Source organism: Episyrphus balteatus, chromosome 1 (assembly GCF_945859705.1).
Source record: "Episyrphus balteatus chromosome 1, idEpiBalt1.1, whole genome shotgun sequence".
In the NCBI taxonomy this organism is placed as follows: Eukaryota; Metazoa; Arthropoda; class Insecta; order Diptera; family Syrphidae; genus Episyrphus; species Episyrphus balteatus.
The window spans coordinates 172422888-172449170 of NC_079134.1; the positions used below are offsets into that span (position 1 = coordinate 172422888).

The 26283-nt window shown below is 28.6% G+C and overlaps 1 protein-coding gene across 3 annotated transcripts in view; it reads right to left on the reverse strand.

Annotated features, from left to right (window-relative positions):
- LOC129920883 (probable 3',5'-cyclic phosphodiesterase pde-5) overlaps window positions 1–25477 on the reverse strand; it is a 37980-nt gene extending 12503 nt beyond the window's left edge. Inside the window, exons 1-3 of one of the 3 annotated variants that reach the window (XM_056002490.1) lie at window positions 25459–25477; window positions 15815–15857; window positions 15625–15723 (exon numbers count right to left, since the gene is read on the reverse strand). In XM_056002490.1, coding sequence (XP_055858465.1) covers window positions 15625–15723; window positions 15815–15857 — 142 coding nt within the window. In that variant the 5' untranslated portion in view covers window positions 25459–25477. Of the gene's footprint in view, window positions 1–3814; window positions 3999–15624; window positions 15724–15814; window positions 15917–25458 lie in introns of those variants that run through there. The other 2 variants (XM_056002413.1, XM_056002573.1) reach the window with 2 other exon arrangements.
- Window positions 25478–26283: the final 806 nt, after the last annotated feature.

Here is a 26283-nt window from a genome sequence, read left to right on the forward strand (position 1 = left end):
AAGTAGAAGCATTGAATAATTATATATAGAAGTGACATCGGAAAAAACAACCGCTTTGTTTGAGGGATGGCGCCACAATCGTTACAGGAGTGGCGCCACAATCGTTTTAGGATCGTGTATTTGATAGCCGAAAAATTCCTGAAAAGGACTTTTGGTTACTAAGTAACCACAACTACAATATTATTCATTTTTGGTGTATTTGTGTTAGTTTTGTTTTGTGTTAGTAGTGTGTTTGTTTATTTTTGTTTCTGTAATATTCAAATTGAATTTATTTTTAATTTTTGTAATATTTTGAATTGAAGATTTATTTTTGAATGTTTGATTCTTATGTATATTTGAAAGGATTTTGTTTTTTGTTTTTATTAACGACAAGAAGATTTTCTTCAGTTATGGAGCGCAAGTGTTTATTTAATTTTGATTAGGGTGCTTTTTGTAATAACATCTAGGCCAATGTTGTCCACATGAACTGTGGCATATACTTAGGGTTGCCATGCGTCCGGGTTTTCCCGGACATGTACTCTTTTTTGGCTGTGTGGGGGACGTCCGGGATAGTTTCTATCAATTGTCCGGGATTGTACTCTTTTGAAGCCTTTAAAAATCTCACTTTTTGTATGCTTCTCTTAATTCATTCCTTATTCAAAAAATGAATCGAGTTTATTAAAAGCGAGGCGTTTTTATTTTGGTCTATTATCTGCTAAATTCTTTTTTGTGTTCTGTTCCAATATAATCAAAACTCAAAAATGTGCGTATGAGGTACCTAATGGTTAGTGAATTCTCTGACCAACAAAAATTTATTTTAATAATTTATTTAAATTTTATTATTTATTACAGTAGGTACCTTATTGTAAGACTCAAGGTGCAAAATTTTAAACGATTAAGAAAAATATAAGGCCGCTTAAGTAATTTGCTAAGTCAAAAAGACCATTTCTTAACTTAAATAGTAACTTACTAAAAATTCTATTAGCATTTAACTAAGGGCCTATTTTTCAATAGTTAGAATAAAACTATCTGCTTCTTTCAGAGGCGAAAAAAATAATTCTAAGGAATAATCTCAGCAAAAATATTGTGTCAGTTGTCAAAGCTGTTTTGAAAGAATTTTGAAAAAAATACAAACAAAAACAATCATGAATAAAAATGACGTTTAATTTTAAATATTTTTGAATTTGACAATTTTTTTTGTTATTCTGTAGAATAAATTATTCTTGATTGAAAAATTCAATGTTTTTATCTGATTGTTTATGAGCCTAATAACTTTATTCGTCGAACAGTTAACTGACTGTTTATTAGAAGATTGAAAAATTGGCTCTAAATCGTTTAAAATTTTGAGCAATTGGATTTTAATGGAATTTAAAATTTTTTTTTTACTGTAACTAAATTCCAACTTTTGTAATATTAGCTAAAATTTTTACTTTTATTTTTTTTTTTTTGTGAAAAAAAAAATAAGAAAAAAATGCTACGGGAACAAGGGTTAAAAATGTGATTTTTAGTTAAATTTTGAAAAGATTGTTAAGCTTTTTTTTGTTTTTATAAAACTATGCATTCCTTTTGTCCTAGTTTTGTACTCTTTTTTGTGTCCTTATTTGTCCGGGAAAGTCCGGGATTTTACATCTCGATTACTAGTTTCGTCAAAATATATCTGGCAACCCTACATATACTTACTATTTTCTTAAACCGCATAATGCAAGAGCAGGTAAGGATCAAGTTCATACAATATGGCCATATTACACATTATTTCAAAGTAGGTAGGTACATATTTCAATACATATTTCAAAGTATTGTAATACAATACGAAGTTATCAGGTGTAGGTTAGCCTAATAGTAAGTAAATGTATAAGCGTGGTCGAATGTTCGGTATTCGGCCGAATCATAATTCTCAGCATCTCTAGTTGGTACCGTTAAAAAATTTCAATTTCTCCTCCTTGGAATCACAAATAAACAAATAGTTTGAGCCAAGTCGACTTATTGGTTTGAGCTCTTACCTCTTACAATATTAATTTGAGTTTTTCTAAACGCTTTTCTTTTTTTCTTTAAGGGCCATTTGCTGAAACGAACCTTAAATAATTTATTTTGAACATAAACTTTTATGCTCTACTTTTTCTTCGGCGTGAACTGTCACGTAAGGATTTAAATGCTTAAGTTTCGATTCAGCAAAAAATGGCACTAATTGTTACGCTTTTCATAATATTGCAAAAAAAAAATATAATATAAAAAAATAGCAATCTCTGTGGGGATACGAACTCAGAGAGCAAAAGTAAAGAGCAATCACCTTGTCACCTACGCTAATAGGACTATTGAAATAAGGGTAACTTGTATGCCCTATAAGCTATAACGTGCCTAGGATATACAACAATAATATTTAATTTTGTTCAAATTCTCGTCGTTAATAAAAAAAATTCTTGTTTTTAGTTTCGAGTTACTATGGATACATTTATAATGTCAACTAACTTTTTAATATTTTTGTTTGATATTTGTGTAGTTTTGTATGTATTAGTAAAATTTCCTTATTTTTTTTCTATTATAGAATGTCGACGTGTCGATACGATTTATTTGATATTTGTTTCTTTATGTGTGTATTAGTGAAATTTCCTTTTTTTTAAAACAAATTTTTGGAAACATTATTTTCTAAGACAAGCTCCATTCTCTCTGGGGATTTTTTAGTACATTTGATTGCCAAAAAAAAATAAAATTGTGTGGCGCTAGAAACTATCGGTGTCACTTCTATATATAATTATTCAATGGTAGGAGGTTAGATTTGATCCATTGTCGAATAAAAAAAATTCAGAATAAGTCCAAAGGTTCATAGTGCATAAACGCATTGATGTCTGATTCAATTTCAAATTTAAAAAGTCGTGTCAGCCTAGGCAACTAGGTGGTTGCGTTTTACTCCCGTTGGCCAAGGTTTGTATTCCAAGTTGAATTTAATTTTTTTTTCCCCAAAATACTACACTGAGGGAAAAAATAAATTGAAGTTGAAACGTCGTTGTTTCAAAGATGAACTACTTTGATTTATGTGACTTTAAGATACGAAAACATCAAAAACTAACCTTTTTTCTACGGTGATCTTAAAATGTTTATCTTCAATGCAAAATCATTCCGAATAATAGTTAAATCAATGTGGTTTTCATTAATTTCACGTTATTTAATGGCGAATTTTCCCTCAGTGTAGAAGAAACTTCAATTTGTCAAAAAAATCGCGTGTGAATTGTCTTTTAATTTTAAAACTTTTTTTAAATGAAAAACCTTGAGAAATTTGTTCGTGATAATTATTTTAAGCTGTCGCTACCGTTATGATGATATGTTTTTGACTGCTTACAGAAAGCAAATTTTTAATCATCAGAACCATATCGTCTGTTGATAATCGAATTATGAAATGACTTCTCAGGAATGCAATCCGCATATAATATCGAAGTTCAATTTGTGTTCGGTATTTGAAACGTTTTTTGAAATGCAATAGTATAAACAACTTCCCTTATTCGAAGCGCTTCCTAATCAAACTAAAAAAAAATCAAAAAAGATCTGGGAAATAATTTGGCTTTTGAAAATGTTAATAAAATAAAAAAAACCCTAATATTTTTCATTTGAAGCCTATTGTTATAATTTGATGCAGATGATTGTTTCCTTCTTTAATCTCAAAGCACCAAATTAATCATATACCTAATATCGTGTTTAACTTTAGCATACGTCTAAATATAACCCTAAAACCAACCTTCACATTTATGACTTTGTTTTTTTTTCAAAATCCAATTACTTAACCCATTCCACGTAGTATAAAAATAAATAGAAATACCTAACAAAAATAAATAAATTTACTTACTGTTCTTAGGTTTCCATATCCTATTGAAATTATGCACAATATTATTCCACATACTGACTATCAAGTCAATTAAATTATCCACATATGACAATCTCATTCATTCAAATTATTTTATCGCCCGTCAATAAGAAGACATATAAAATGATAAAAAAAAAAATAACAAAAAAAATAATCACCACAAAAAACTAATCACCATTTGCCTTTTTTTTCACTATCAAATTGAATAAAAAAAAATAAAAAAATAGCTACATCACACTTTTTTGTTGTTATTGTTTTATCATTGTTTTAAAGCTACCTTCTACCTTTTACAAAATTCATCAACAAAAAAGAAAAACTAAATTAAGGCAACTCCTAATCTATATATTTTGTCTGCACTCAATTGGAATTACAATTGCACATCAAAAGAAAATTTAGCGACATCGAATTTTATTGAAAAACCTCCTCGCTCACAACCGCACCCCACAAAACCGAACCGAACTATTCGTACTGGTTAAGTACTATGCGATTTTTTTTGTACAAAAATGTGAGATAATGCACGAAAGTCAAATACCTCGTCAATAAGAACGCCGGCACTTTAAACGAATTAAAACCACACAAAATAAAAATTGAAAAATCTAAATAAAGATATAAAACAAACAAAATAAGAAATATTGATGGCGCAAAAGCTAATTTAAATCTTAATTGTGATATAATTAACTGTGTAGACAGCAGCACTTTCGTTTTTAATTGGGAATTTTGTAAATATCCGTGAGTAGTATGTCAAAAAGAATTTATGTCCCAAAAATCACAGTTTTGTTTGTCAGCACTTTTTTTTTCTTCTTCAAGGTGGGATATAGAACAATCGAACTTAAATTGGAGGTCTGTACAAGACCTGAGGAGGTATATCGCGTGTTTTCAAATTTTAGATTGATTTGGGGTAGAAAAAAACTTATCATTTAAATGACGATGTTAACTTTATCACAATGATTGACTTGCCATATTGTTAAGGGACCGGAAAAAGGAAACAGAGTCAAAACGGAAATGAACTAAATTCGCGCCACTGCGCTCGTTAAAGCCAAAGGTGTTTTTGTTCTTTTGTATGCAATCACTCGCAGTTACACCAAGATAACACTTCATATCCGGTTTGCTTTTGGGGATACTCCATTCACGAATTGTGTAGCCAGCACCAGGAAACACGTTTGCTTGCTTTTCTCTCAATTCAAATTGTATCGTATTTATTTGTATATAACTGTTTAAGGACCTACACGGATGTGGAAAGTACGAAAAATAATTTCGAAAGCGATATAACGAATGGCAACCATTAGCTTCTAGACTCGCCAACGATCTACAAACGAATGGGATGTGTTGGCGGTTACACTAAGGTAGACCGAGTGTATGGTTGTTTAAGGTGTAGACACAAGGTGTTAGCCGAGGTAGGGAACAGGAATAAGCAGAGAGATAACCAAAAACGATTTGAAAAACGAATACAAAAACAAAAAAAAAAACCATTCGACGATAAATGAGTGAGAGAAGATGCGAACGTTAGACTGGCTTGAATGGAACTAAACCAATATTGGCCATTGAATTGGCCAGATAGATGGGACTTGAAAAATAGAGTCACAGACAGTAGACGACCGAGACCGACGATGTAGACTATTCGTATTCGTATACTCTCGTATTCGATGGGGAGAATATTCGAATTCGTTTTTGTCGTCGTTGTAGTTTGTTGGGCACTTGCTGTGCGAAAAGAATCACTTTGCTTGGTAGTGTATTGCTGGTGGCATGTGGTGGCGCAAACTATGATGATGGCAGTGATGATGATGGTGATGGTTTTCATATTTGGCTTTGCTTTATTTTTATTTTTTGTTTTGTTTTGATTTGTTTGGCATTTGGTTTAACTTTTTTTTGTTGTTGTTGTTGTTGTAATTTTAATAGAATTCACTCTTGGTGTTCATATGGGGTCTTAGAAGAAGGAAAAGCGGTTTTATCTCTTGTGAGAATTTTCTTTTTAAGAAGAACAAATTTAGTAGATATAGATGTGAGTTTAAGAAAAGAAAAAAACGATTAATCTGTTGGGCTTTTAATTTAGTACGAGTAATATCCGGTTGATGTGATGGTGCGGCGACGACGGCAACCGAACCGGGGCGCGGCGGGATATTTTTGTCTATCTTTTAAGTGTTGCGGAAATCTTCTTGAATTACAACATTTTGCAATGAAATGGTGAAATGTACTTTTATATGAGAAGATTTTTGTAGATGAGTGAGTAGAATTTTGATAAATGGTGGAACAGGATTGAGATTGATTTGATCTAATTAGATTGTATTAATAAGTAGTCAATTTGTTTTATGTCTAAGATAGATTAAAGAGTTTTCAGTTATTTTGAAATAACTTATTTGAAATCTTTTTTTGACATCTAAATGAATTATCTTCAACCGGATTAATTGATTTTCTATGTAAACAAATTGTTTAATGGTTAAGTTAAACGGTTGAGATTAATTTCAATACCATCAATCATTTAGGCTTTGATTCAGTTTACTTTCTTCCGAATGGATTGAAAAAAAAAGTCAATGATTCGAGATTTTAAGCAGTTCAAATCCTTGTTCAAAAAAAAAAAAAATCTACAAGTAAAACAATATCGTTCTAAAATTTGATGGTTTTTCTTGATATAAATGTATTAAAAAATATTAAAAATTGTTTTGATAAAAAAAATATGTATTTTTGTTTCTTTAAAGTGACACTGCATTTTTCATAAAAAAAATAGTAGTTAAATAGATTTGGACTGTAATGTACACTTCTTGAACATGACGAGTTTTTTTCAATGGGAAACTTCCTTTAAACTTATTATCCGCAATGCTGTTTCAAAAACGTATTAAAACCCAAAGTGCATGTAAAAATTTTGACTATAGAATACCCAATTTAAACTGTCAAAAATTGATTCACAAAGGTCAGTGTATTTTTGTTTAACAAAGAAAATGCATAACCAACAAAAATGGATGTAAATAAAATGTTACGAATACGCCATAGTAACCATTTAAGTTTAACTTTGAAAAAAAAGTACCTATCGTTCAAAAATTGTGTTTGTTATTAACACCAAACTTGGATTTAACTTCAAACTGACTTCAAATACATCATGAATACGTGATTATCAGTTTCAATATAATTCGTCTAAAAAAATAACATATTAGAATGTTTTTTGAGTCAACCATCTTAACCTCACGTTTTTTCTCTATTTTTGTCTTTAAATACAAACTATTTCAACAATACGATTGAAGAACATACTAATTAATTCGAAAAAGGTAATTTATCAAGAATCTCTGTCAAAAATAAAAAAAAAAAAAATCATGTGTGCAATTCACACGTGGTAGAAGTGAAACCTTAAGAAATCATTTTTCTTGCAAAAAAAAAAAAAAATAGAAAAAATCTACCTATTTTTATTCTATCACCTTCAAATCTATGTTTTTTATATGACAACCTATATAATTACCTATATTTTATATCATCTGAAAGCTTATTGTCTAAGCTCAAAATATATATATCGATCAGGTCTATGAGACATCTACAAAAAGAGCTAGAATTTTTTAAACTCGATGAAATTTCATTCAAAAAGCAAAAAAAAACATTTATTTTTATGTTCTCATGCTATTAAATCAATTTTTTTGTTTAACAACCTATAAAACATTTTATACCATGTGAAAGCTTATTGTTTTACCTAGTATAATGATGTATAAATCTTATTTCAAAGATGCCTACAAGAGAAGTTAGAATTTTTTAAATTCAACCATGTCGAATTTCCAGACTGAGATTACGGTACTTCCTATACTGGTGGCTGGTCATCGGCAACAGATCTCCACAGGTGTTTTGAGGTATTTTTCAATTTTTTCAATTTAAGATTGTGTAACTTGTAGAGCACGTACTGTTATGTGTGATATATCAAATAAAAGGTTATGTTATCAGCATTCGTATTAAAGTTAAATCAATATGTGCACTAGATCAAAAGATATAAAGTGTGTAGGAAAAGAACATCTTTTTACCGTTATCTCAGAATTTTGAATATGAAAGTAATTGAAATTTTGTACAATTATAATTTATTTAATTACCTATCTACAGTATAAATTTCATTCATCTATCTATTAAAACAAAAAAGTTATAACAAGTTGAATGTTCGTGTCGCGTTTTCGTTTCATCTTGTTTCAAATCACTACGATACTAAAGAAGTTTTCACTTCAAAAATTAAACACCATAGGTTTTCCTAAAATTCTTCTATATAAAGAAAAAAAAAACAAGTATACGCCACAGTGTACATATTGTTTTGCTTTTAACTTCTTTTCAAGGGCTGCCTTAAAACTGATTTTAAGAAAATCAGTTAATAACAAACTTGTAGCTTGTAAAGAAAAGCTGAAAATTCTAATCTTTAGTTTCAAGGAAAAAAAAAATTACATAAAGGAATTATTACGAGCTTGTACGTTCGTGTTTTTATTGAAAATAAATCATTTCCTAAATTAGATAACAGGTAACGAAAGGAGGATTATAGGCTCATAACAACAAAAATCATTCTAATAAATCATTCTTTGTCCAATCGCCAGTTTTGACAAATGTAAATTATATGATTTTCCACACAAAATTCAAGTGAAAATTAAATTAACCATAATTTAAATCAAAAAGATGTTGACTTTAAAAAGGATTAATTATTCAATTAGAAAGAGGTGCTTAAAAAAATAAAACTTCAGAAAAAAATATTCATGTGAATCACTGCGATTATGGCTCTACTGTATAATGAATATAGCACTTGTTAAGGAAATACCATAAAGCTTTCTATTATTTAGGGTTTTACCTTGATATACGAAAAAAAGTACATAAAATGTTATCAATAGAAGCAGAGTATCACAGATATGATTGGTATCTTACGTTCGATTTGTTTATAAATACCCCATAATAGACTGTAGTACTGACAAAAATATGTTTCTATACGTTCAACAAGTCAAAATATAAAGTAAATTTGTATACAATTATTAAATCAAAGTAGATTAGGTACTTTTTGAAACATACGTACATTAGCTTTTGTATACATAAAATACTTCCGAAGTCACGTTTTGACATTTTAAAAAAATTTGGAGTATTTTCGTAAGCAACGTTCTCTTCCAATATAAATACAAAATGTGCCTTCTATCTCACAATTTAAACATGTTCATATTTATTTACATACACAAATTATAACCGCGCAATCACACAACAAATTGAATATTCAATGGATTCACTTAAGCATTTTATTTGACGAGAAAAATAACAATAATTTGCACAATGAGTTTAAAACGAAAATATTCGTGATTATTTTGCCAACAGACAACAAAATAAAAAAATCATGTCTGATCCTCAATCATTTATTTTTTCTTGATTTTCTGACAAATTTTAGATTTGTTTTGGGATAACCATATCATCACTTTGTCGTGTATCTGAGTTCTGAGTATATCTTTTGATGTGTAATCTGTATGTCAATCTGTTTGACAAACGAAAATGTAATTTTACTATGTAATATTACATATTTTATATTTTCTGAGAAGAGAGAGGACAAAGTTAAGGAATTTGTAAATAAAATTTCACTTGAAATCATTTTTGTTTTCCTTTTTTTCTGTTCATTGATTTCATTCTGCTCATTTGATTTATTTAATAGGGACAAACTACAAAGTTCAACAATTGATATTTGTTCAACCCTAATTGTTTGCTTAGTTTTTAATTGGTTTTTGATTTGTTTCGTCAATTAGAAACTAATGACGGCTTTTCATGAGTCAATTTTGTTGTCAAATCTTTTGAACAAAAAAAATACTTTCTACATTAAATAGTGAATAAGTTCAACCTCTATAGTTTTATTAAGTTGAGTTTTAACTGAAGATTTAAATATGGAAAAGATTTCACATTAATATTGCCAAATTTGAAGTCAAAACAATTTAAATGTTAATAGGAATAATAATAAATAGAACTAACAAAATATGTTCACTGTGGCGTATACGTGTTTTTTTTTTTTTTTTAAATAAATATTTTTTTTATTTTTTATTAAATTTATCTTTATATTCAAATTGATGGGCTCAAATATTAATTTTATGACAATTTTTCATTACATATTTGACTCCCTTTAAGTCAAAAACAACATCTGCTATACACAAATCAACAGTCTCCAAACTACAAAATAAAATTTGCACCCAGTCTTTAAACAGAACAAAAACAAAAAAAATCGGAAGTTTTATTTTAACAAAACAAAGGAGTTATAAAAACCTTCAAAACGATAAGCTACATAAAATGTGTCAGACACGTTGGTGCCTTTGAATAAAGAAGAGCACGTACAGAAAAATATAAGGTAGCTATTTATAAGAGGTGGGTACTTTTTTTTTATTTACAATCACTATACTTTTGATGGTGCTCTTACTTTAAAGAATGTTGTTGTTTTTTTTCATGTTATTTTATTATGTTCATCAAAAAAATTTTGATTTAACAGTGGTGTTTAAATATTTTCATACCAAATTATTGAATTCTTTTAAAAATGAATACAAAAAAATTAAGAAAAAAATCTTAAAGGTCAAACAGACAAACGGACAAAGGATTAGGTTTTCCTTTTTTAAAGGCTATTTTTAGGTCAACCTTACTTTTTTTTTTTGGTGAAAACAAGTTGCGCGGTCATAAGCAAATAGTGTTTTTGAAAATGTAGGGTTTATTTCAAGCATTTGTTTCCATGTTTTTTTTTTTAAGAAAAAATGATTCAAAATTTTTTATGCGTACTGTAAAAATTGAAACCTAACGATTTTAAGATCACGGGATGGTTAGGTAAACATTTGATTGTATGTACTGAAAGGTACTTCAAGAGTGTGGCTCTCTGAATATTAATGCATGAATAAAATCAATAAAATGAAATATTGCTAATTTCTATCTCATAACAATGAATCAAAATACGAGTACCGTTAAATATATTTCATGTACTACAACACGCATACAATAATATAAGACCTTAACCTTCAAAAATGCTACTTGCACTAAATATATTGGTTGTATTCAAATTTATTGGTTAATAAAACAGAGTTTTATTATGTCTTTAAATATTCGCAATAAATAGTCTTAATGAATCGATATATATTGATGACAATTTATGTTATAAATTTTAACAATGTCAAATGTATAATATTTGGACAAGTAATTTTTTTTGGCAATTTGCGTCATATACACAGCTGGCATACGTAAATCAAAAAATCAAAACCCATGTGTGTTCTTATTATTATTTTATTTTTTTTTTTTTGGTGATGTATATAAGTTATGATTTTTTCATTTGACTTTTGTGTATAACAAGGAATTCCTCGTTACTATTAATTTGGTAAACGGATGGAATCCAAGTTAGAAGAATAAAGAAAAAAAAAATAATAATCGACGTCAGTGATTTTAAATTGATTTAAATTTTTATTGTATAATGCTAAAAGGGTCACGTATTAAAAAAAAGTTTTGCGTAAGCTTGAGGTTTGCCGATTAGGGTGTACCACCAAATATGAATTCATATATCTCTGTAGTAAGTTTTTGGAGATTTTGTAATTCATTTATAAATTATTGAAGGTTCTCTCAAATCGAATGAAAGTGCAATAACGAAACTTTGTCGATGAATTTTTTTTACAGATTGATGAATGAATGAAGTTGGGCCAAGAGCTCTTTACCTACAAATTCAAACTAAAACAAGTGTTTTCATCCCAATTTATTTGAATTTCTATAATTTTTCATTGAACAGTTGAAAAATGAAATTTTTGTGGTGTACTAGAGGTTTTGAGTTATAGACCAGTGCCAATAATTTTTGAAAATAAAAAAATTATTAGCAGCATAAGGGTGGTGGGAAAATTTAGGATAAATGGTATATGAAAGGGGAAAAATAAATTGCCCACAAAAAAATTGGGGGAAAGGGGGTGGGTGGGCGAAAAAGTGGGGTGGGTGTCAAAAATCATGGTTTTTTACGATTTCTGTCAAAACTAGACGTCCCATCGAAAAAAGTCAAATGCAAAAGTTGTAGGTAGTATAAATGTCTACAACTTTTACTCAAACAATTTTTTTCTATAACCTCAAAAATATTGGAAAAATGCAAAAATACGATTTTTTGATTTTTTATTTTTATCTTTTACAAAAATGGTTGGATTTTAACAAAACTTGGTTAAAAACTACTTTGTTATGTTTCCTATCTATTAAAAATGTTTTTTGAGCAAAAAGTGAATTTTTGGATTTTTGACGAATTTAATTTCAAAAAATAGCCTATTTTTCAATCAAAAAAGTTACCGAAAAAATTTTTGATTTTTGAAAAGTTTGAAATGAAATTATTTAGATTAAAACCTATTATTTAAGATTGTGTGGAAAAACTATACTTTTGTTTTATAAAATGTTGAAAAAAATTGAAAAAAACAAAAAAATGATTTTTAAGATCGATTTTTCCGTAAATGACAGTAATATTGGCGAGAAATAATTTTCCATAGAAACTAAATTATACTTTTCTAATGGCCTTTGACCTTCTTAATTTGAATCTACCATTAGAATAGCTCTAACGTGAAAAGTTTTTGAGATATTGAATTTTGAACGTCCAAAACACTATTTTTGTGATGTTTTGCATGGTAATATCTCAAAAACGTGATGTGATAGAATTTTTCTGACTTCGGATTCGAGCTCAGCGCACAAAAAACCATTAGAAAAATATACTTTGATTTCTATAAAAAAAACTTTTTGACTAGTGAATTCGAACAAGGCATTCGATTTTTTCTTCCCTGTTCGAATTCACTAGTCAAAAAGTTTTTTTTTATAGAAATCAAAGTATATTTTTCTAATGGTTTTTTGTGCGCTGAGCTTGAATCCGAAGTCAGAAAAATTCTATCACATCACGTTTTTGAGATATTACCATGCAAAACATCACAAAAATAGTGTTTTGGACGTTCAAAATTCAATATCTCAAAAACTTTTCACGTTAGAGCTATTCTAATGGTAGATTCAAATTAAGAAGGTCAAAGGCCATTAGAAAAGTATAATTTAGTTTCTATGGAAAATTATTTCTCGCCAATATTACTGTCATTTACGGAAAAATCGATCTTAAAAATCATTTTTTTGTTTTTTTCAATTTTTTTCAACATTTTATAAAACAAAAGTATAGTTTTTCCACACAATCTTAAATAATAGGTTTTAATCTAAATAATTTCATTTCAAACTTTTCAAAAATCAAAAATTTTTTCGGTAACTTTTTTGATTGAAAAATAGGCTATTTTTTGAAATTAAATTCGTCAAAAATCCAAAAATTCACTTTTTGCTCAAAAAACATTTTTAATAGATAGGAAACATAACAAAGTAGTTTTTAACCAAGTTTTGTTAAAATCCAACCATTTTTGTAAAAGATAAAAATAAAAAATCAAAAAATCGTATTTTTGCATTTTTCCAATATTTTTGAGGTTATAGAAAAAAATTGTTTGAGTAAAAGTTGTAGACATTTATACTACCTACAACTTTTACATTTGACTTTTTTCGATGGGACGTCTAGTTTTGACAGAAATCGTAAAAAACCATGATTTTTGACACCCACCCCACTTTTTCGCCCACCCACCCCCTTTCCCCCAATTTTTTTGTGGGCAATTTATTTTTCCCCTTTCATATACCATTTATCCTAAATTTTCCCACCACCCTTATGCTGCTAATAATTTGTTCAACTTTTGCCCTCTGAAAACCGGATTGGCACTGGTCTATTAGGTATTAAACTACAAACTTCCAATGTTTTTGTCAACAATTCTTCTTCCCCTTGCGAACTTAATAAATCTATTTTAAACCTACTCGTTTCCCTATATTTTTCGTGAAATCATTTGAATGGAAGTCCCAGCCAAAGAGGTAAACAAAAAACATTTTGTACAACTTGGCGTACACTTGTTTTTTTTTAATAAGTATTTTCGTTTTACTAAATTTATCTTTGTAAAAAAATTGATTGTCTTGAAAGATCTTTTGTACTACTAAAGTTTATAATGAGTGATGAATAAAGAGAACAAAAAAGATGGTTTTGAATTAAAAAACCAAAACGCTTCAACAGGTTGTGTAAAAGATATAAAAATGCTATGAAACAAGACATTACGATGGCAAAAAATGGGACAGTGCTTAAAGAATGGAATGGGAAGGGCTCAATATTCTCCGAATAAAAAAGTTTGTTTTTCTCAAAAATGGCTCTAACTATTTTGATAACAAAAAATAATGTGTACTGTACCAAATAAGGTCCTAATACTAAAATATAAAAAAAACTTCGGGCCGTTACTCTAGTTTACAAAATATTTTACAAATTTGCACAAGTGCCGTAATACTCTTCGAATAAATTTTAAGTAGTCATAAAACCGTTTTTTTGAAGTGAAAACTTCTTTAGTATCGTAGTGATTTGAAACAAGATGAAACGAAAACGCGACACGAACATTCAACTTGTTATAACTTTTTTGTTTTAATAGATAGATGAATGAAATTTGTACTAGGTAATTAAATAAACTATAAATGTACAAAATTTCAATTAAATTCATATTCAAAATTCTGAAATAACGGTAAAAAGATGTTCTTCACGTTATATCTTTTGATCTAGTGCACATACAAATTTGATTTAACTTTAATACGCATGCTGATAACATAACCTTTCCTTTGATATATCACAATTAACTGTACGAGCTCTACAAGTAACACAATCTTGAATTGAAAAACTTGAAAAATACCTCAAAACACCTGTGGAGATCTGTTATCGATGACCAGTGTAGGAAGTACCGTAATCTCAGCTTGAAATTTCGACATAGTTGGCTTTAAAAAATTCTTAATGTTTTTTTAGGCAGGGTAGAAATATGATTCATACGTCATATAATAGGTGAAATAACCTTTCAGATATTAAATTTACTATAGGTTGTCATTTAAAAAAAATATATTTAATGGTGTTAAAAGAGAAAAAAGATTGATTTTTTTTGCTTTTTTTGATGAAAATTGATTTGGTTTGAAATAAAATAAGCTCTTTTTGTAGATGTTGTATAGACATGGACGATATAAATATTTTGAGCTGAAACAATAAGCTTTCAGATGATATAAAATTAATATAGGTTGTCATATAAAAAACATGTATTTAACGGAGATAGAATAAAAAATAGGTAGATTTTTTCTTTTTTTTTAGCAAGAAAAATTTTTTTTTAGGTTTCACTTCTACCACGTGTGAATTGCACACATGAACTTTTTTTTTTTTTAATTCTGACTCTCATAAACGACTTAACTAATGTCAGCGAAAATTTTCCAATTTTTTCCTGAACAATCAATATTTCGAAAACGGATTAACTTTTTTTTTGAAAAATTTTTTCTTGTGTCGTTTAACATTAATATGATACACAAATGTTTTTAATTTTTTTTTTTCGAAAATATGTACATATGCATAAAAACCATTGTTAAAATAATTTAAAAATTCTTAAAAATTTTTTTATACAAGAATTCAAATTTCACAAAAAATATGTATTTAAAAATATGCTTATTTGTAAATCAAATTATTTTTTTTTAAAGTTTTTGTAAAATTTCTCATAAAATAAAATTAAAAAAATATTGTTTAATGAATTTTTTCTTAAAAAAAGTTCGTGCCACCCAGTTGTGCATTTTATGTATTTAAATTTTGCAAATAATTGCCCTTCAACTCAAATCTAGTAATATTTTATGCCTCAAAATCATTTTTACTTAAATTAATAATTAAATTTTAATATTAATTTTTAAGAAGTTCTGATTCTATTTTGCACTTGTTCTTAATATTAACAAATAAAATTAATATTTTTTTTACAAATAAAAAAACTTACCCATTTTTAAAGAATTCATTCCATTATCACTTTCAGATTCGTATTCTGCTGTTGTCTTCAAAAGACCACCCTTGAAGCTTTGGTAATTTCGTCTCATAGCTGTCAAATAAAGAAGCACAATTTTATTCACATTTCAAAATGAATTTATGTTTCATTAACACACAAACAGCAAAAAAAAAATTATTCTTACTTTTTTTCTTTTTGTTTTGTTTATCAATTGAATTGCGAAGCATCTGTGGTATCATAATCCAATTTTATACATAAAAATAAAATAAAAATATAAAACAAAAGATTAGGTAAGGTTTTATTTTGTTGATAAAAAAATATATCTAAAAACCGAAAGAACGGATAAGTTGTTATTCTTTATCTGTCAGTTGCAGAACTAACTTAACAAAACCGAAGAATTTCATCAAATGGTGTCACAGGACGAGAGGAAAAAAACGAGACTTTCTTAATTTATTTTTTTCTAATTATAGATATTTTTTCTTTTTTAATTCAATCAAACAGGTAAAATGGAACATTAATTTCCATCACGAACCACTTCCAATATTGAAATTGCACGGAAGGCTATTCAAATATTATTTTGAATAGCTTTCACCTTGGGTCAAATAAAATGTTCTTCTTCTAATGACCCCTTGGGATAGATATTTAGGTTTAGGACAGATAGAAAAGGGCTATAGGATATAAATTTTGCAATTGTTCAACTGTCCATGGCCTAGTTTCTTTTGGTACTTTTATATATAATGTCCTAAATGCTGTTCAATTCGATTATCCTGTCACGCAATTCTTTTTTTTTTTGTGATAGAGCGTTGTTAGTTTTTATATATTTCTGAAGAAAAGGATGATACCTTCTACAGTATTTACAAAAAAAAAAATGCAAACTGACTATTCCACGAAGCACTTGAGGGGTTTTTCAAAATGATGACAATTTTGATTGGATATATAAATAGTCAAAAAAAGGATAACATTTTTAGATCTTTTGAAAAGTCGATACTTAAAGTCGGTCAAAAAAAAATACGAGTTTTCTAATTTAAAAAAGGTCTAAAAGAAGTAAACAAACCATAAGACTAGTAATGGGAACTATCGAATGATTTGAATTATCGATAGTTAGTAATTGAATGATTTTAACTATCGAATAGTTCATTCATTTGATTTTTTTTTTTTTTTTTTGACGGGAGGAAATCTTCAAAAGACACTTGGCAGTATTCGACACCAAGTAGTGTGGGACTCTTAACCAGTGGCGTATCCAGAAAAAAATTTGGAGGGGGCTAGAAAATTTTTCAAACATTTTTTAGAGGGGTACGAAAAATTTTTCTCTCTAATATATTCACCTTTGATCGAGAGTGAAGCTCTGTGCTGCGGTACTGAAAGTGGTATAGTAGCATTTAACTGCTCTCGACGTCGACAGCTTCGTACTACTGTCTCCTGTTTTCAAAGTTCTTGTGTGACAAACACCATTTTCGATATAAACGCCCATGTTCCGCAATTCGACCGAAAGTGAATTGAAATCACTTTTAAATTTCACGTGAAATAAAATATCATATTCTTCATTTGGATCAATTTCAAAAACTTCGAAATTGCTTCGAACTGTCATAGCTGAAGGATCATCCTTTTTAATTTTGTTTCTGAAGTTAAATTATTACTGCTGGATGCCATTTTATCGGCAATTTTAATTGAAAAAAAGAAGAATTCAAAAGAAAAAATAAGGAGACACAAATAAGTTATGATAATATTTTGTCCAAAAATTATAGATTCATTGAAAAAGGCACCAAATTTACAAACAGAAATAATGTGAATTGAATTCGATCAGAAAATTTAAATGAGTGAAAAATGCAGAAAGTGAAAGTATAGAAACTAATTTTCCATTAAATTATTTTAGATGTTTAATTCGAAATAAATATTTTTTCGTAATATGTTGCTTTTTTAATCGGAATTCGAAGTCCGAACTGGCATTTGCTGAAAGAAACCATTAGTTACATATGATCACCACTAAGATTTTGAGATATCAAATATTTCTATTTCCAATAGCTTTGAGAAGTATATAATTTTTGAAAAAAGTGTTTATTGAGATTGCATAAGAACTTTTGCAAAACTAAACGGTGATGTTATTCGACGTACGTATTATACTAAAAAGTGATCTGAAGAATTTCGAATTGGACTTAAAAGCGAAAAAAACCACCCAACCCCCAGCTACAGCTAAGGCTCTTACTCAAACAAACACAAATAGCCGTTTCAGAATTTGGAGGGGGCTCGAGCATCTGAGCTGCCTCTAAATCTATAAGATTTACGAACAAGTTTCAGTCAAGCATATATATTACAATGAAATTAGGTAAAAAATAACATGATCTGGAAGGCTTGGGGGGGGGGGGCTTGAGCCCCCTGAGCCCCCCCTCGATACGCCACTGCTCTTAACCACTAAAACCACCTCTTTATCAGGACCAATCTTGAGAGATCGACATCAGATTTTTCTTTCTTAACTTTGTAAAATCACTTTGGGGGAAGTTTAAACTTTTAATACTTTCCCATGTTTTTTTAGACCATAAGCTCATGAGGCTTGGTTCTTCTTAATCTCCGAACATGGTTTCTGGTATTCAAGACGGATACCATTTCAGAATTGGTATGACATTGCAGTTTCTAATTATGGGATACAGCGTATTTTTTAACAACTTCTGTAACCGTTTCTATTTGTAAGTCACGATGTAGATCGCTATTTCTTATGTACCAAGGTGCATTAACTATTCCACGAAGGACTTTGTTTTGGAATTTTTGGATGATTTCGGTATTTGTTTTCTTTGTACAGCCCCATAATTGGATACCATAGGTCCAAACAGGCTTTAGTACTTGATTATACAGCATTATTTTGTTTTGGGTTGATAAATCAGAGTTGTTACCAAGTAACCAGTACATTTTTCTATATTTCAAGTTTAGTTCTTCTCTTTTCTTTTTGATGTGCTCTTTCCACTTTAGCTTTGCATCCAAAGTCATTCCAAGGTATTTGGCCGTATTGGCGTAAGGTACAGCTTGATTATTAATGAATATTGGAATATTGTTTATCTTTTTATTTGTAAAGTTTATATGTGAAGATTTTGTTTCATTGAGTTTGATACGCCATTTTTCGGTCCAATCTCTGACTGTGTTGACGGCATTTTGCAGTTTTACTGCTCCCCTAGAGACACATTTGTCGGGTACCAAAATTGCGGTATCATCTGCAAAAGTAGCCATTATGGTGTGATTCCCAACTGGGATATCCCTTGTGTATAGTAAATACAGGGTAGGACCTAGGATACTTCCTTGTGGTACACCGGCTTCTATTTTCTTCAATTCCGAATATTCTTGATCGTACCTTACTCTAAACAATCGGTCTGAGATGTACGATTTTAATATTTCATAGTACTGTCTGGGAAGATCCCTTTGCAGTTTGTACTCAAGTCCCTCATGCCAAACCTTGTCAAAGGCTTGAGCAACATCTAAGAAAATAGCTGAACATACTTGTTTTTCTTCTAATGCTTTTTCTATTACATCCGTTATTCTATGAACTTGGTCTATCGTGGAATGTTTATTTCTAAAGCCAAACTGATGATTTGGGATTAACCTTCTTTCTTCTATAATTTTGCTAAGTCTCTTCAGAAGCAGTTTTTCAAAAACTTTTGCCATAATTGGTATAAGCGATATTGAATAAAAATTTGAATAAAAATTATATAATAGAACTATCGAACAAAAACTATCGAATAAAAAAACTATTCGAATGAAAAAAAATTTCGTTTAAAAAAACTATTTGAATGAAAAAACTATCGTTTAAAAATCTATTTGAATGAAGAAACTATCGAATAAGAAAAAATATTCAAATGAAAAAACTATTGTTTAAAAAAACTATTCGAATGAAAAAAACTATCGTATTAAAAAAACTGTTCGAATGAAAATAGTAACTAAATGAATGATTTAAAACTATCGAATGAATGAATATTTTACAATTATCGATGGATTGATTTTTGCAACTATCGATAGTTTGATAGTTTTTATTCGATAGTTCCCATCACTACATAAAACCTTTTTAACATCGTCCTTGAAAAATAAATATCAATTAATTAAAGGCATATGCACATGAAGTTAAAACTAAGCCAAAGGACTTTTAGAATGTTCATTTTTCAGTTGAGCTTAATTGCTAAATTATTGTCAAACTGACTTTTCAATGTTGTGGAGTTGGCACCTAACGCACAAAAGACTCAATTTGAATAGAATTATATAACATTAAGGTTTAACCAACATGATGTATAATTATTATTATTACGTCACATTATAATCCACATGTTTTAAGCTTGTGTCATTATTTCAGAAATCTTTGTGATTCTACTCGCTTTTCACTTAATCTTTCTCCACATGATGTTCTTTTTTTTATATCTTCATCTACTAATTTCATTATGATTCAACTTAAATTACCAACCCATAGCTCTGGCAAGTTCTTCAATTAAGATCAACTAATTAGTGCCAAACAGATTAATTGTAATAAAACAGGATATATATATACGAGTATATATAAGATTATTTTTGTGTTACAAAAGATGTAAATATAGGAAGCCACAGAGATGATGATCCTTGATTAAATTTATTCTGATTTAACTTTGAGTTAATCAAGTCACTGGTTGTTTTTGTTTTTTTTTTTTTTATATAGAAAGACTTCCTTTGGTGTTCTAGTGTTCTTATAAAGTTATCTATGAATGGAATTGCATGAACATAGATAAGATTGGAAGCAAAATTTAGAAGGAAAAAAAAACATCTGATTTATAGTATTTATGTCACGAAGGTTTTATAGGTTAAAGTAAAGGTCGGGGTATATTATCTAAGTCAAGGTCAGAGTGATATTTTTTTTCTTTTAATCTGATAAATAAATTAGGTTTTTGCTCGATTTAATTGCATTGTTTTGCTTTTGGATTTATAAAATTTCACAAGGAATGTAGGTAAACACTTTACTTAAGGAAATCTTTTAAAATAAGTTGCTAGTTTTGACTTAAATGGGATTTAATAGATAAATCAAACAGGAAGAGTAAAAGTACTTCAAGACTGCATCAGAAAGTTTAATAAACACATGTTTTAAATTTAATAAGAAAAGCTTTCAGTAAAATATCTGTATTTAACTTCAGGGTTTTTGTTTTTATACATACTATAGGAGAAGGTACCATATTTTTTTAGAAATAGATAGAAACCTCAAACACTCTATCACAAAAAAATATTAGTTTAGGTGTTGGGGAAAGTGGGTTTTTAAGATTTATTTTTAATTGAAAAATATTACAAAGCTAAAAAAAAATGCTACAGAGACGCAAGATTACAAAAAAGAGGAAGTCTTCCAAAAATTTATTTGAACCCCTCACAGACGCCACTGTTTTTAAGCAACGAAATTGTATCTGCAAGTGATGATGAGATATCAGTATTAAAAAAAGAAAAAACACAAAAATCTGTTCAAAATAAATTGAATTAATCTAAAAATATTGTTTTAACAAAAAAGCGTAGTAAAAATTAATGAAATTAAAGAATTTTTAATTTAAAAACAAGCATTTTTACGAGGGTAAAAGTATTTCAAATTAAGATAGGCTCATTAAAAATTATTTCTTGTCCAACATTTTTAGATAACTTTTATAGCATTTCAGACATGAAAAAGACTGCATATGACAAGATTTCGAATTCTCACTTTATCTATATCGGATTTGTACATTTAACACATGAAATATTGACCCACTTGACTCACTTGAACGTCTTTCATGAAAATTTATATTCACTTTTCAAGTTTGTCTTTAGAAAAAATGGTACAAATACGCCACAGTGACCCATAAATACAAAATATTATTCTACTAGCTGACCCGGCGGACTTCGTTCCGCCATTTCTTGTATTTATTTCTAATTTCGACTCTGTAATAAGTTAATTTTCAAATGAAAAAGAGGATCAAAACTTGAAAAGTTCATAAAATTAGTTGTTTTTCAAAAATTTTTTTTTAATATCTTTCTAATGGTGTAACTCAAATTTTTGTGCAAAATTTTGCGTACCTACCTGCAACTAGTCTTTTGTCGAAGGGTCTATGACTGCAAAAAAACCTTCACAACTTGGTTCTGAAATTTTTTTGAATTTTTTCAATACCTTTTTTAACTATTGAATAAAGGAGAATGGGCAAATTTGTATGGAACGCGGACGTTGCGCGGCCAAAAATGATTTTGTCATTTATTGATGTAGTTAAGTCATAAAAGTATTGTGCAAAAGTTTTTTCCCTGTGACGTGATTAAAAAATGTATAAAATGCATTTTTGCATTGAACACTTTTTATGGTTTTTCTCAATATTACAACTTAAAAGTGTATTTTAAATGCAAAATGCTGATGCTCTGTCATTTTTCCTGAGCCTGATAACCCTAAACTTGAATATCTGACAAGTAGATACCAAGATATAACATTTTTAAAACCACACTTTTAACTTTTTTTTTGAGATTTTTGTTCAATATTTTGTAAGTTTGAATCGCATGAAAACTCTCAAAAAAAGTCTCGATAGTGTTGGTTTAAAAAGCTTATATTAAGAGTTCTATTAGTCGGATATTCAAGATTAATGTCTTCAATCTTAGGGAAAATGACAGAGCATCATATTTTGTATTCAAAATCAATATATTATTCACTTTGTCCTTTTCACATTTCTCAATGCATTAACAATACGAATATTGCAATATCTTACATTCTTGATGCTTTGCAGCAAAACTTTTATAGTAAAAGTTATTCCTAAGTTATAGTTCTTTCATTTGATACCAATTTCATCAATGGCCGCCAAACGTCTAAAATGCCCATTCTCCTTTGTCTATCATTTAAAAAAAAGCCAATTCTTTACGACTTACCGTTTAGAAAATAGCCTCTTTTTTCAATGTCGTGTTTTGCCTTAAACCTTTTCCTCTTATGCCTCTTTGATTTAAAACAAAATTAAGAAAATAAGTCAGCAATAGTTTGTTTTGGTCAGAGGCATTTTCGTGTAACTGCTCTTTCGTGTAACTGTCCTTATCAAATGGTGTTTTCTAAAAAAAGACATACAAATCAGAGATATTTTGATTTGTTTTTATTATACAGCTATGTATTTGTATAAGTGAGCTTAAGAAAAAGGAACACAAATGTTATCATGATTTCAATGACTTTCTTTATCAATTAATTTGTTAATTTATTATTTGGAAATTTTTCACTCCTTATAGAGCTTTGGATAAGTAACTGCCACTACAAGGATTCTCCAGGATTTCTTAGGAACTCATTCATTTATTCATAGTTTAATTTAATTTCTGTTACGAAGAAATATCCTGCGGCGTGAAATGCACGAAAATACGATGAATTTCGAGGAATGATTTTTTTTTTTTGTTGGAAATTCCCGATTACATATTTATAGTTAAGAAGATTTTGTGCATTTAAAAAATAATCTTCTTAAAACAGCTTAGATACTGATTTTAAAATAATAACAAAAATCTCTTATACACAAATCTGCAAAAAGTGGCCACTGTATTCTTAAAAAAAAAAAACGGTTTAAAAATAGTTACAGATTAAATGTTTAAAATTAAAAGTTTACAAATTAAAACTATAAAATAATTTAAATTTTTGTCTTAAGATTCAATTATATTATATTCCTGGGATAGGATTTTATAAAATTTGCCTTTTTTTTCTTGCACAATCGTACGATACTACGTACTCAAAACAAACACGTTCCACGTTTCGCTCGTGCCAAATATATGTATTTTATTCTGCGAAATTTTAAAAGCTATTGCGATTTTTACCCGAAGAGAATTAGAATTTTTTTCATTTTATTCGTATAAATCCTTTTGCATTTTCTTAAATACATAATGACATGCTGCCATAAAAGATTAAACCAATGACAAGAAAATTTTCCAGATGAGTGAAAAATTTAATGGTAAGTTGTCACACGCATAAATTCGGAATAAATAGAAATAACGATTTATGCTTCAAGCTTTTAAAAATCATTAAAGAACATTGTGGGTAAGCAGTATTCAAAATACTGTTTCCTTTTGATTCTAATGTACATTTTGGCTATTTCCGTTTTTGGGTAAAGTGTTTCCGTAGTGACTATTTAAGAACAAAATGAGCTCTTCAAACAAAAGTGATTACATGTGGAATGTGGAGATGTAAAAGGTTTATTATAGTCAGGCAAAGCGGGAAAAAAAACTCAAATTGTATATAATTATTCAACGAAATTGCTTGTAGTCCAAATTTTCGACTCAGGCGTTTTCTTAAACCATTTAAAGTCGTACTGTATTTTCAAACAAGAAAAGACTTTTATATGAATTTGAGTTGCATCTTAAAGACAGATACCTACCATTTTAATTCCGCTTAAAAATGTGTTCTTTTAATTAAAAGTTCTCAAAACCAATTCAGAACTTATTTTTATTATTTTAAGAATTATTTATAATATTACACTGGTCTGCAAAAAACCTCCTTTTAATAAAACTATACTTTTCTAAAGGATGTTTGTGTGCTGAATCCAGATCCGAAGTCGGAATTTTCCTAGCTTGTCACGTTTCTTAGATATTCCAGTTAGAAAATTTCGAAATTCTTCATTCTTTTTTGCAGTTTTTGGAGCAATATTTTGGCCTAAGGTAATATTTTTCAACTAAATTTGTCACTGTTTATGAAATAAACTTGTTTTTTCTTTCAAATTCAGTTTCAATCTTCTCAATATCTCTTTTCTTCTCCGGGATATCTTAATTTAAGTAAGTTTATCAGGTTTGGCTTAACTTACTATAAAGAAACTGATCTTTAAAAATTCATATTTCTTTCTCCCATAACAAAAGTACCTATACTTTTTTAATGGATTTTAGTGTGCTGATTTTGAATCGGAGTTCAAAAAATTTCGGTCAGCTCTCGTTTTTGAGATATAGCTAGTAGTTTTTTTGAGATCTTCTTAAAAAAAAACTTGATTTTGTGATTTTTTAATGCATAAATGTAGGTATATCTCAAAATCCTGACGTGATAGAATTTTTTTAAATTCGGATTCAAACTCAGCACAGCCAGAAAAGACCAGTGTTATTTAAACTTTAAGAACAATTTTGAGTTACCAAATTTAGATTTTATTATTTTTTAATTTTTTAATTTAAGGCGCAAAAAGACAATGACTTCAGTTGATTCCAAAAATGTCCATAAAATATGAGTTAAAAAAAAGTCTTAAAATTTACAAGCTTTTTTATTTAATATGAAAAAAAAAAGTATAAAAAAAACAATGATCTTTCGTTTCACATCCATTATTTTACAACCTTTTTTAAATTACCCTCCCTCATTAACAATTCAACTGTAAATAAACACCATCATGGACAATAAAAAAAAAGTTTTGTATCCTTTTTTTTTTAAATGAAAAACCCTCCAAAAAATCTGTACCTTTCTTAACAACATTAATGTTTATTTCGTTTTAAGTCCATTTTAGGACGACTCTCATACACAACAGGACACCACCATTCAACAATTCATTATAAGCTTTATTGCTTTCATTGCCATATGCAGTTCAATAAATAAATATTATTCAAATGATTTATCGTGTGCACTCAAATACGCAAAATCGAATTTTTCAATTTCACATAAATCACTTTAAAGGCATCATTCCTACCGTCCCGGCCGGGTTGGTTCAATATGGACTTCTTTTTAATTTATGTAAATTTAATATAAATTTTGCTGTACAAAAATAGAGTAAGTCTACAAGGGAAACAATATTAATTAACCTACATAATTATTTTTGAAGATATTTTTTTTGTTAATTAAATGAAACCAAATTAACACACAAAATCACATTTTTATTTTGTTATTAAAATTCTTTTTATTCTTACTTTAATATAAATTTTTGTTTGATTAAATTTAAATTAAACCGTAAAAAGAAAATTTATTGGTCTAAATAAAAGCGCGCACAAACCACTTGGTGATTGTTATGCCACCAAAGTCGAAACTCAACTGAATATTGTTTTGAATTTCACAGAGTCTCAACAATTATTGTTATTAAGTTAAGGGTAGCGCGGGAGCCAACATTGATGCTCTACTGAGATTTTCCTTAATGTCCTTAGGATCACAAAAAGCAAAAGAGAAAAAGTCACCAAAGGATAACAACAAAAGGCGTAGCTATGAAAAGGTTTTGACTAGGGATAAAAATAATTTCCACATAAAAAGAATGCTCCGAATGTGTCCTTATTTATTTATGTTCTTATTTCTACATGTCTTTATTTCCTTATGTCCTTAATTATACAATTGAATGATGTTATGTTCCTACTTTAAAGCAGTATTGATGCGGAGAAACTAAAAAAAATATACATTTCCATATAATTTTGCACTTCGTGAATTCTCAATTCACACTTACTCTTGGCAATCATTTAAAAAAGCAAATATTACACCAACATTCTGTTCCCATCTTTCGTGTTTTGAGTCATCTAACCAACTTTCAATTTTGCTTCTATAAAGCAGTATTGATGTGGAGAAACTAAAAAAAACATACATTTCCATACAATTTTGCACTTCGTGAATTCTCAGTTCACATTTACTCTTGGCAATCATTTAATAAAGCAAATATTACACCAAAATTCTGTTCCTATCTTTCGTGTTTTGAGTCATCTACCCAACTTACAATTTTGCTTCTATAAAGCTTTACACAAGCTATTGAAGCA